The sequence below is a fragment of the Engraulis encrasicolus genome, chromosome 21 (assembly GCF_034702125.1).
Source record: "Engraulis encrasicolus isolate BLACKSEA-1 chromosome 21, IST_EnEncr_1.0, whole genome shotgun sequence".
NCBI classification, from domain to species: domain Eukaryota; kingdom Metazoa; phylum Chordata; class Actinopteri; order Clupeiformes; family Engraulidae; genus Engraulis; species Engraulis encrasicolus.
This window is the reverse complement of record NC_085877.1, coordinates 51,758,544-51,771,043: the sequence shown is the minus strand read 5'-3', so window position 1 is coordinate 51,771,043 and position 12,500 is coordinate 51,758,544. Positions and strand designations below refer to the sequence as shown.

The 12,500-nt window shown below is 47.9% G+C and overlaps 1 protein-coding gene across 1 annotated transcript in view; it reads right to left on the bottom strand.

The window, feature by feature from the left end:
• Positions 1-12,500, bottom strand: part of sec24d (SEC24 homolog D, COPII coat complex component) — a 73,458-nt gene that overhangs the window by 18,907 nt on the left and 42,051 nt on the right. The window contains exons 10-11 of the mRNA XM_063186960.1: positions 5,577-5,670; positions 1,098-1,214 (exon numbers count right to left, since the gene is read on the bottom strand). Coding sequence (XP_063043030.1) covers positions 1,098-1,214; positions 5,577-5,670 — 211 coding nt within the window. The remainder of the gene's footprint in view (positions 1-1,097; positions 1,215-5,576; positions 5,671-12,500) is intronic.

Genomic DNA, 12,500 nt, shown 5'->3' with positions numbered 1-12,500 from the left:
AACTTGTCCTGTTCATGTTACTCTGAGTCCTGGGAGGAGACTTTGGTGAGTCCGCTCTGTGCTCATCTACTGCCACAACATCATCACCTAGGTTACCGTGAAGTCAGCTACTGCCACAACATCATCACCTAGGTTACCGTGAAGTCAGCTACTGCCACAACATCATCACCTAGGTTACCGTGAAGTCAGCTATTTGTTGGTGTCCATTGCAAACTCACTCTCAGGGTGATGTGCAAGCCCTATGTCAAACTAATACAAACGTAGGCTACACTTGTTATTTCTAGGACATGTGCTTTGTTGGCTTCCATACTATTTCTTTTTTAATTTCTAAATACATATCATGTACACTTGAGTGCATAGAACAATGTTTTAATTTCTAAATACACAACATGTAGACTTGAATGGATAGAACAATGTTGTGTTTCAAAGCCTAAAACAATCTACAAATAGTATGACATTGTGGAGCTACTGTGATGTGATATTTTTTTGTCTCTCTTGAAAAAAGATGGTGTTTTGGTTTGATCAAAAAGTGAAAGGTGCCCGCATATCCCACAGTAGCATCTAGCTACGGGTGCAGAATATCAAAAATAGTATATGGAGAAAAAGTAGAAAAAATTATTCGCACAGCGTAAACGCTCCATTGTCCCTTGTGAAAATGGCACAACGTTTCGACCAGCAAGGTCACCTATTTTTTCTACTTTTTCTTCGTGTTTTGTTTTGATGCCCGACAAGTTGCCGCCATTGTGCACCGTATGCCAAGAAGCACCAGTGCAGCGTATGATAAGAAGCACCAGCACCGTATGCCAAGAAGCATCAGTGCACCTCCAGTCAGTGAGGAGCTCATTACTTCAACAATACTCCAAGAGACCTGACATAAGCTGACCACTAGGGGGAGTAGAGACTCACCAAACCTGTCTGATACTGATCCAGTAGGACGAAACACTGGGTGAGTGTGCATGTGGGTGTTAAAGACTGTGTGTGTGTGAATTTAAGTGTGTGTGTGTGTGTGTGTGTGTGTGTGTGTGTGTGTGTGTGTGTGTGTGTGTGTGTGTGTGTGTGTGTGTGTGTGTGTGTGTGTGTGTGTGTGTGTGTGTTACCTTCTCCTTGTCCGTGTTGACGAGTTTCTTGTCTTCTCGGTTCTTCAGTTTCCCAGGAGCCTCAGCGGTGGGCATTGAGGAGTGGAACAGGAAGAGTTTACCCGGACACTCAGCAGCCTATAAAGACATATAATATATTATTATTATTATTATTATTATTATTATTATTATTATTATTATTATTATTATTATTATTATTATTATTATTATTATTATTATTATATTCCTATTACTATAATATATATACTAGATATCACTACTACAGCGGTGGGCATTGAGGAGTGAAGAGGAAGAGTTTACCCGGACACTCAGCAGCCTACAGAGACACAATACACACTCATATACTATTATTATAACATATATATAATATATATACTATTACTATATAGACATAACACATATTATACAGTAGATACTGTAGATTATAGATATAGGTATATATTAGATATTGGATATATTAGAATAGATTAGATACTGTAGATTATATATATAGGTATATATTAGATATATTAGAATAGATTATATACTGTAGATTATAGATATATTAGAGCTACATGGGGTTCGAGCCAAGACATATTATACTGTAGATTAGAGATATGGGTACAGTACATGGGGTTACATATTATACTGTAGAGATATATTAGAGCTACATGGGGTTCGAGCCTCCTCAGCGGCCTGGAGAGAGATACAGATACATACCGGTCAAAAGTTTGGGGTCACCACACTCTCCTCCTACAATACTTCTATAATGACTTCTAATACTTCTATAATAACAATACTTCTTTCTGACAGTATAGCTTGTTCCTTTTCAATTTCAGTTCTGGTATAAAATCAGTGTATAGAGTTATTGTTCCCTGAAATTAATGCATGCAACACATAAGCAATTTGATATTGGAAAAAGTAACTGTTGAATGGATATACTATGCATAAAATAGACCAAAATGTATCACTACCTTTTGACTAATCAAAGTGTACCTTTACTAAGGTAGTGTCTAGACTGGTGTACTAATCAAAGTGTAGACTCCTTTGGCATTAATAATAGCCAGTTGTGGTTCTACAGATTCATTCCCGGTATGAGATGAGGTCCAGAATTGCCCAATGAGCTCTATGAGCCCCATTCATGCAAAAGTTGATGTCTGCTCCTGTCGATCCATACAATGCCGGATGATACTGTATATATATATTAGTTAGAAACTTTGGTAACACTTTCTATGAAGCCCATATCTATAGCGAATTATGAGCGCATTTATAACAAATTATAATGCACATTATAATTACTTACAAAGCATTACGACTACACCGATGATGTTTCATGATGCTTTATGTTAACAGTAATGCATAACCATGAATGTAGCTTATAATACTTTATAAATCCAAGGGTATTATGAGTGCTCATGACAGGATATAAACTACAGGCTGCCTGATGTGGCTTACAGTACATTATGATGCATTATAGATGTGCATTATACAGTGCATTATAGATGCATCCATATGAACTTCACTTTACTTAGAGCACACATTGACGACTTATGATCTCACATGAAACATTATAGCATCTAATGAGCCCTTATGACAGTTTATCATCCAGGTCTGTGCATAGAGGGGTATAGGTACTCATAATGTACTATAAGCCCCATCAGGAAGCCTGTAGTTTATAGCCAGCCATGAGCACTCATGACACCCTTGGGTTTATAAAGCATTATAAGCTAGATTCATAGTTATTCATAAAAGTTAATATAAAACATCATGAAGCATTATGAGTGTAGTCATAATACGTTGTAAGTAATTATAATGTGTGTTATAATTTGTTATGAATGCGCTTATAATGTTGGCTTTAAGTAAAGTGTTACCGAAACTTTATTATCCCCAATGGGGAAGTTTTAGTTCTACACGCATCACACTGCATTACGCTGCATCACACTGCATTACGCTGCATTACGCTGCATTACGCTGCATCACACTGCATTACGCTGCATCACACTGCATTACGCTGCATCACACTGCATTACGCTGCATCACACTGCATTACGCTGCATCACACTGCATTACGCTGCATCACACTGCATTACGCTGCATCACACTGCATTACGCTGCATCACACTGCATTACGCTGCATCACACTGCATTACGCTGCATCACACTGCATTACGCTGCATCACACTGCATTACGCTGCATCACACTGCATTACGCTGCATCACACTGCATTACGCTGCATCACACTGCATCACGCTGCATCACACTGCATTACGCTGCATCACACTGCATTACGCTGCATCACACTGCATTACGCTGCATCACACTGCATTACGCTGCATCACACTGCATTACGCTGCATCACGCTGCATTACGCTGCATCACACTGCATTACGCTGCATCACACTGCATTACGCTGCATCACACTGCATTACGCTGCATCACACTGCATTACGCTGCATCACACTGCATTACGCTGCATCACACTGCATTACGCTGCATCACACTGCATTACGCTGCATCACACTGCATTACGCTGCATCACACTGCATTACGCTGCATCACGCTGCATTACGCTGCATCACACTGCATTACTAATACAGGTCGGCATTGAGCAATGGAAGAGGAACAGTTAGCCTGGATGTGCATGCGTGCGTGCGTGTGTGTGTGTGTGTGTGTGTGTGTGTGTGTGTGTGTGTGTGTGTGCGTGTGTGTGTGTGTGTGTGTGTGTGTGTGTGTGTGTGTGTGTGTGTGTGTGCATGTGTGCGTGTGTGTGTGTGTGTGCGTGTGTGTGTGTGTGCGTGTGTGTGTGTGTGCGTGTGTGTGTGTGCGTGTGTGTGTGTGTGTGTGTGTGTGTGTGTGTGTGTGTGTGTGTGTGTGTGTGTGTGTGTGTGTGTGTGTCTTTGCTCTACGACAACTACTCGAGAAAAGCAGAGAGCAGCGCAGAGACCTCTACATCGCTTTCATTGACCTCAGCAAAGCTTTTGACACCATTAACCGCGACTTGCTCTGGACACAACTTGGCAAACTTGGTGTACCACCGAAGTTCCTCTCTATCCTGCAACAACTACACGAAGGCATGCAAGCCAGAGTTGTAATGGGAGGACATCAGTCGGATCCCTTTGAGGTCAATGTTGGAGTGAAGCAAGGTTGTGTCCTGGCACCAGTGCTGTTCAATTGCCTCCTCGCAGCAATCACTCGACTGTTCCACCGCGCTCTGCAGCACAAAGATGGTATAGACCTGGAATACCGCCTTGATGGCAACCTCTTCAACATCAGGCGGCTCCAAGCTCAGACAAAAACATCAACCTGCCATATCCATGAGCTCCAATATGCAGATGACTGTGTCGTCTTGGCACATAGCCCAGAATCCATGCAGCATGCCCTGGACACCATCGCAGCGTTGTATCAGTCCTTCGGTCTTCAAGTTAACACCAAGAAGACAGAGGTCATGGCGCAACTCTGTACCAGCTCTCCTTCACATCTTGGCTTCCACATCAATGGCAATCCAATCAGTCTTGTTCAGCATTTTTACATACCTGGGCTCCACACTCTCTGCAGATTCTACCCTTGACAGTGAAATTAACCACCGTATAAACAAAGCCTCATCAGCCTTTGGGCGCCTTAGAAAGAGAGTATTTGACAACAACAACCTGAAAATCAGCACTAAAGTAGCTGTCTACAATGCAGTCTGTGTCACCACCCTACTCTATGGGGCTGAAACATGGACGCCGTACAGACGCCACATAAAGAGCCTGGAGACGTTTCACATTAGATGCCTGCAAAAAATACTCCACCTGTCCTGGGAGGACCGCATCCCCCATACTGACATTTTGACTGCCACCGGCACCACCAGCATGGAAGCAGCTCTGGCCAAGAGGCATTTACGCTGGGTTTGCCACACTATTCGCATGCCTGACTATCGCGTCCCACACCAAGTCCTTTATGGAGAGTTAATCAACTCCAAGCGGGCTGCAGGTGGCCAGAAGAGAAGATACAAGGACTTTACCAAAGAACTGTTTAAGCGCTGCAACATTAACCCTGACCACCTGGAGACAATAGCATCCAACAGACCAACCTGGAGAGCCATGTGCAACAAAGCAGCTGAGCAAGTCAACGACACCTTCATTCAAAAGAGGACTGCAAGACGTGCCCAACGACACCGGCAGGCAGACCCCACCTCCCAATCATCAGGACATACCTGCTCCATCTGTGGAAGAGTGTGCGGCTCCAAAATTGGCCTCCACAGCCACATGAGGTGGCATCAACGGCAACAACAACAGCAACGTTGACCAACACCCCCCCCCCCCCCCCACCCCACCCCTCCCCACCCCCCTGGAACAAGCGTCATCATCGGACACGATGGACAGCTAAGAAGAAGAATGTCTGTGTGCGTGTGCGTGCGTGTGTCTGTGTGCGTGTGTGTGTGCGTGTGCGTGTGCGTGTGCGTGTGCGTGTGCGTGTGCGTGTGCGTGTGCGTGTGCGTGTGTGTGTGTGTGCGCTACCTTGAGGGCCTCCACTCCTGCCTGAATAACGGGGGCGAAGACCGTCTCACTCTCATTGGTCTCCGCAAACATGTCGGGAATCTGATCTAGTAGACTACACACACACACACACACACACACACACACACACACACACACACACAGACAGACACACACACACACACACACACACACACACACACACAGACAGTGGAGATGAAGCACGACGACACGCTCAGCGAGGAGACTGGAGCGCTCATGCAGGTAGATGATACACACACGCTCACACACATGCACACACACACACACACACACACACACACACACACACACACACACACACACACACACACACACACACACACACACACACACACACACATGCACACACACACACGCACACACACACACACACACACACACACACACACACACACACACACACACACAGATTAGTGTCAGCAAACATGTCAGGGATCAAGTCAAGCAGAATAGATAAAATAGACTGGAGGGCTGACGAAAGGTTAGATGAAGTGTGGAACTGGACACACACACACACACACACACTGGACTGTGTGTAAACTGTTTGAGGTGTCAGATGTAGTGTATTTTCAACAAATACAAGGACTGTGTGTATGTGTGTGTGTGTGTGTGCGTGTGTGTGCGTGCGTGCGCGTGTGCGTGCGCGTGCGTGTGCGTGCGCGCGTGTGTGTGTGTGTGTGTGTGTGAGTGTGTTGGATATTGTTTCTATATTTGGTCACTAGCTGGAACACCATCGTCATAAAACAATTTAATCTCAAACAATAAAGATCAGATAGTGAGAGAGAGAGAGGAGGGAAGGGAGAGAGAGACAGAGAGACAGAGGGAGATGGAGGGAGGTAAAGAGAGAGGGGGGGTGGTGGGGGGAGAGGGAGAGAGAGAGGGGGGGGGAGGGATAGAGATAGTGAGAGAGAGAGAGGAGGGAGGGAGAGAGAGAGAGGAGGGAAGAGAGAGAGAGAGAGAGAGAGAGAGAGAGAGGAGGGAAGGGAGAGAGAGAGGAGAGTGAGAGAGAGAGAGAAGGAGAGGTAGACAGAGAGAAAGAGGGATGGGAGAGAGAGAGGAGGGAAGGGAGAGAGAGGAGAAGGGAAGGGAGAGAGAGAGAGAGAGAGAGAGAGAGAGAGAGAGAGGAGGGAAGGGAGAGAGAGAGGAGGGACGGGAGAGAGAGAGAGGGAGGGAGAGGAGGGAGAGGGACAGAGAGAGGGGGGAGAGGGAGTGAGAGAGCGTGGGGGGGAGATAAAAGAGGGAGATAGAGAGAGAGAAGGGAGGGAGGTAGATGTAGGGAGAGATGTAGAGACAGAGAGAGAAGAGAGAGTGAAGAAAGAGAGAGAGAGAGAGAGAGGTAGAGAAAGATGTAGAAGAGAGAGAGAGATGTAGAGAGAGGAGATTTAGAGAGAGAAGAGAGATGAGGAGAGATGTCGAGAAAGAGAGAAGAGAGAGAGAGAGAGAAGAGAGGGAGAGAAGAGAGAGGTAGAGAGAGAGAAAGAGAGAGAGAGAGAGAGAGAGAGAGAGAGAGAGAGAGAGAGAGATGAGGAGATGGAGAGAGATGAGGAGAGGGAGAGAGACAGAAGCGAGAGAGAGAGAGAGAGAGAGAGAGAGAGAGAGAGAGAGAGGGAGAGAGAGAGAGGGAGAGAAGAGAGGGAGAGAGATATGTAGAGAGAGAGATATAGAGAAAGGGAGAGAGAGAAGAGAGAGATTAGGAGAGGTGGAGAGAGATGTAGAGAGAGAGAGAAAAGAGAGAGAAGAGATATGTAGGGAGAGAGAGAGATGTAGAGTGAGAGAGAGGAGGAGAGGTGGAGAGAGAGGTGGAGAGGAGGAGAGAGAGGAGGAGAGGTGGAGAGAGAGGTGGAGATGTGGAGAGGTGGAGAGGTTTTAAGAGAGAGAGGTGGAGAGGTTTTAAGAGAGAGAGGTGGAGAGGTGGAGAGGTTTTAAGAGAGAGAGGTGGAGAGGTTTTAAGAGAGAGAGGTGGAGAGGTTTTAAGAGAGAGAGGTGGAGAGGTGGAGAGGTTTTAAGAGAGAGAGGTGGAGAGAGAGAGGTGGAGAGGTTTAAGAGAGAGAGGAGGAGAGGAGAGGATGAGGAGAGGAGGAGAGGAGGAGAGAGGAGGAGAGGAGGAGAGAGGAGGGGTGGAGAGATGGGAGGAGAGGTGGAGAGAGAGGGGAGGATAGGTGGAGAGAGAGGAGGAGGGGAAGAGAGGAGGAAGGAGAGAGAGAGAGAGAGAGGGGGAGAGGGGGAGAGGAGAGGAGGAGAGGTGGAGAGGAGGAGAGAGAGGAGGAGAGGTGGAGAGGTAGAGAGGTGGAGATGTGGAGAGGTGGAGAGGTTTTAAGAGTGTTTATCTTAGTAAGAGCAGAATGGATGGCCTGGGATACAGTGCAGAGTGTGTGTGTGGGGGGGGGGGGGGGGGGGGGGCTGAGTGCAGTGTGTGTATGTGTGTGTGTGGGGGGGGGTGGAGTGCAGAGAGTGTGTGTGTGTGAGGGGGTGGAGTGAAGTGAGTGTGTGTGTGGGGGGGGGTGTGTTGTGAGTCTGAATGTGCAAGGACCTCCGTGAGGGATAGGGAACACTTATAGCATTTTCTTCACACCATACAGGAGAGTATAGTCTGTACATTACATTAGTGTACATTACATTAGTGTATACATTACAATAGTGTACATTAGTTACAGTCACTGGAGCAGTGTGGGGTTAGGTGCCTTGGTACAGGGTATTGGTTACAGTCCCTGGAGCAGTGTGGGCTTAGGTGCCTTGGTACAGGGTATTGGTTACAGTCCCTGGAGCAGTGTGGGGTTAGGTGCCTTGGTACAGGGTATTGGTTACAGTCCCTGGAGCAATGTGGAGTTAGGTGCCTTGGTACAGGGTATTGGTTACAGTCCCTGGAGCAGTGTGGGGTTAGGTGCCTTGGTACAGGGTATTGGTTACGGTCCCTGGAGCAGTGTGGGGTTATGTGCCTTGGTACAGGGTATTGGTTACAGTCCCTGGAGCAGTGTGGGGTTAGGTGCCTTGGTACAGGGTATTGGTTACAGTCCCTGGAGCAGTGTGGGGTGAGGTTCCTTGCTACAGGGTATTGGTTACAGTCCCTGGAGCAGTGTGGGGTTAGCTGCCTTGGTACAGGGTATTGGTTACAGTCCCTGGAGCAGTGTGGGGTTAGGTGCCTTGGTACAGGGTATTGGTTACAGTCCCTGGAGCAGTGTGGGGTTAGCTGCCTTGGTACAGGGTATTGGTTACAGTCCCTGGAGCAGTGTGGGGTTAGCTGCCTTGGTACAGGGTATTGGTTACAGTCCCTGGAGCAGTGTGGGGTTAGGTGCCTTGGTACAGGGTATTGGTTACAGTCCCTGGAGCAGTGTGGGGTTAGCTGCCTTGCTCAAGGGCCCATCAACCAGTGAGATAGTGAGTGGAGGGTTCAGGTGGAATTCGAACCTGCAACCCTCTGATCTAAAGCCCATCTCCATAACCACTAGGCCACGGCTGCCCCTATATGACATATAACCACAACACTCAGCAGCCGAGAGAGATACACAGTGAACTGGCGTGAGGAAGAGAGACCACTTGGAGGGCTCAGGTGGAATTCAAACCTGCAACCCTAAAGCTCATCTCTTTAACTGGCGTGAGGAAGAGAGACCACTTGGAGCCTTTTCTTCATACCATGAGGTTAAAGCAGGGGTTCCCAAACGTTACCATGACAAGGCCCCCCATATACCACTAGAGTCCAGCCAAGACCCCCCATATACCACTAGATTCCAGCCAAGACCCCCAAATACCACTAGATTCCAGCCAAGGTCCCCATATACCGGTAGAGTCCAGCCAAGGCCCCCCATATACCGCTAGATTCCAGCCAAGGCCCCCCATATACCACTAGAGTCCAGCCAAGACCCCCCATATACCACTAGATTCCAGCCAAGACCCCCAAATACCACTAGATTCCAGCCAAGGTCCCCATATACCGGTAGAGTCCAGCCAAGGCCCCCCATATACCGGTAGAGTCCAGCCAAGGCCCCCATATACCACTAGATTCCAGCCAAGGCCCCCATATACCACTAGATTCCAGCCAAGGTCCCCATATACCGGTAGAGTCCAGCCAAGGCCCCCATATACCACTAGATTCCAGCCAAGGCCCCCCATATACCGCTAGATTCCAGCCAAGGCCCCCATATACCACTAGATTCCAGTCAAGGCCCCCCATATACCGGTAGAGTCCAGCCAAGGCCCCCATATACCGCTAGATTCCAGCCAAGGTCCCCCATATACCACTAGATTCCAGCCAAGACCCCCATATACCACTAGATTCCAGCCAAGACCCCCATATACCGGTAGAGTCCAGCCAAGGCCCCCATATACCACTAGATTCCAGCCAAGGCCCCCCATATACCACTAGATTCCAGCCAAGGCCCCCATATACCAGTAGATTCCAGCCAAGGCCCCCATATACCACTAGATTCCAGCCAAGGCCCCCATATACCGCTAGATTCCAGCCAAGGCCCCCCATATACCACTAGATTCCAGCCAAGGCCCCCATATACCACTAGATTCCAGCCAAGGCCATACCACTAGATTCCAGCCAAGGCCCCCATATACCGGTAGAGTCCAGCCAAGGCCCCCATATACCGCTAGATTCCAGCCAAGGCCCCCATATACCACTAGATTCCAGCCAAGGCCCCCCATATACCGCTAGATTCCAGCCAAGGCCCCCATATACCGCTAGATTCCAGCCAAGGCCCCTAATATACCACTAGATTCCTGCCAAGACCCCCATATACCTGTAGATTCCAGCCAAGGCCCCCCATATACCGCTAGATTCCAGCCAAGGCCCCCATATACTGCTAGATTCCAGCCAAGGCCCCCCATATACTGCTAGATTCCAGCCAAGGCCCCCCATATACCACTAGATTCCAGCCAAGGCCCCCATATACTGCTAGATTCCAGCAAAGACCCCCCATATACAGCTAGATTCCAGCCAAGGCCCCCCATATACCACTAGATTCCAGCCAAGCCCCCCATATACCACTAGATTCCAGCCAAGGCCCCCCATATACCACTAGATTTCCAGCCAAGGCCCCCACATCCACTATATTCCAGACAAGGCCCCCCATATACCACTAGATTCCAGCCAAGGCCCCCACATACCGGTAGTTTCCAGCCAAGGCCCCCACATACCGGTAGTTTCCAGCCAAGGCCCCCACATATACCACTATATTCCAGCCAAGGCCCCCCATATACCACTAGATTCCAGCCAAAGAGGCCCCCCTATAATCTACCACTAGATTCCAGCCAAGGCCCCCACATACCGGTAGTTTCCAGCCAAGGCTACCCATATACCACTAGATTCCAGCCAAGGCCCCCATATACCACTAGATTCCAGTCAAGCCCCCCCATATACCATTCCAGCCAAGGCCCCCAATATACCGCTAGATTCCAGCCAGGGGGGGGGGGGGTTAGAGGCCCCAGGGTGCATCTATGTAGGTGCAGTAGTAGCCTAATACTTTACATGGTCTTAAGATCAGAGTGTTGCAGGTTTGAATCCCACCCCTTCCACTCCCTACACCTCCAATCCAATCCAACGTTGCTCCAGGGACTGTAACCAATACCCTGCATGGTACTAGAGTAGAGTAGAGTAGAGTAGTGNTAGGGCTGGGCGATTCACCCTGAAAAAAAAATCTAGATTTTTTCATTACCAAACTCGATTCATGATTCACGATTCGATTCAATACCCCTCCCCCCCCCCCCCAAAAAAAAAAAAAAAACTTGTTGAGCTCTCTAGGCCCCAATGTGGTATGTGTGTGTGGTGTGTGATATAGTGTGAGACTGGAGATGAGAGGGAGAGAGAGAGGAGAGAGAGGAGAGAGAGACGAGAGAGAGAAGTGGAACGGAGAGGGGTAAGAGAGAGAGAGATTGACAGAGAGATTGAGAAGATAGGGTCTCTTGTATTTTGGTGTGGCGGTGCCGCTTCTGGTTGTGTGTGAGTGAAGCCTACTCGGCGAACTGGACCAGTTTATATGGACCACTGGGTTATAGGCCTATAGCAGGGTTTATTTTACAAAGTGGGGACTGGGGGAGGGGGGGGCTCAGAAGGGGGGCGTAGACGAGGATGCCGAGTGGGTGGGGGCCGTGGTGCACGATCTGGCAGGGAAAAATATAGCAAAACTTTAATTAGAAATTGACCTAAGTAGCCAAAATAAACCAAAAATAGGCTTAAATCCCAAAAGGAATCATTTTTTTCGGCTTACAATATTTATGTATGTGTGTGCTTTCTGTAGTACCTGAATGGTCTTAGAATAGGCAACAAAACTTTAATCAAGGTGTGAGACTGGCAGACGTCCCATTGTCAGGGGGGCTTAGCTGTATCATAGCTAACCTGTATGTGGAGGGCTCATAGTACAAAGTTTGAGAACTCCAGAGGCCAAAATAGCCTGATGTAATTTATCTTCAGAACATTGCTAATCAGAAGATGACCAATTGAGATTACATTGAAAACAACATCGCGAGAAAGAACAGAATCAAAAAAATGTGAGTAAGGGGTAAACCCTCAGAGCACTGGTTTCGAGATCTGGTCCCGTACACGTGCCCCCATCCCTCCACAATAATATCTAATGGTGCATTTAGATAGTACAGCTGTGGGAGGCTCTTGTCCCAGAGGAACAAAGTTTAGCATTTGCCCTCTGGTGTCCCATCGGAGCCCATCGAATGCGTCGTTGACATGCGATTGTCGAGCATCTTGAAAAAAAAACACTGCTGCGTTAACACGCAGCGATAAAACATTTGGTGGGAGCAACCCCCTAAAACACATGCTTTAGGCTACTTCAAGACGGTAACGTTTTGGGCAAGCCTGAGTTGATTAGATATCGCGTTTCTGCATTTAATCAGGACACCACCGCATTCGCACACAGGATGTAGAACTAGTTGTTTTACAGCTGGTAATTT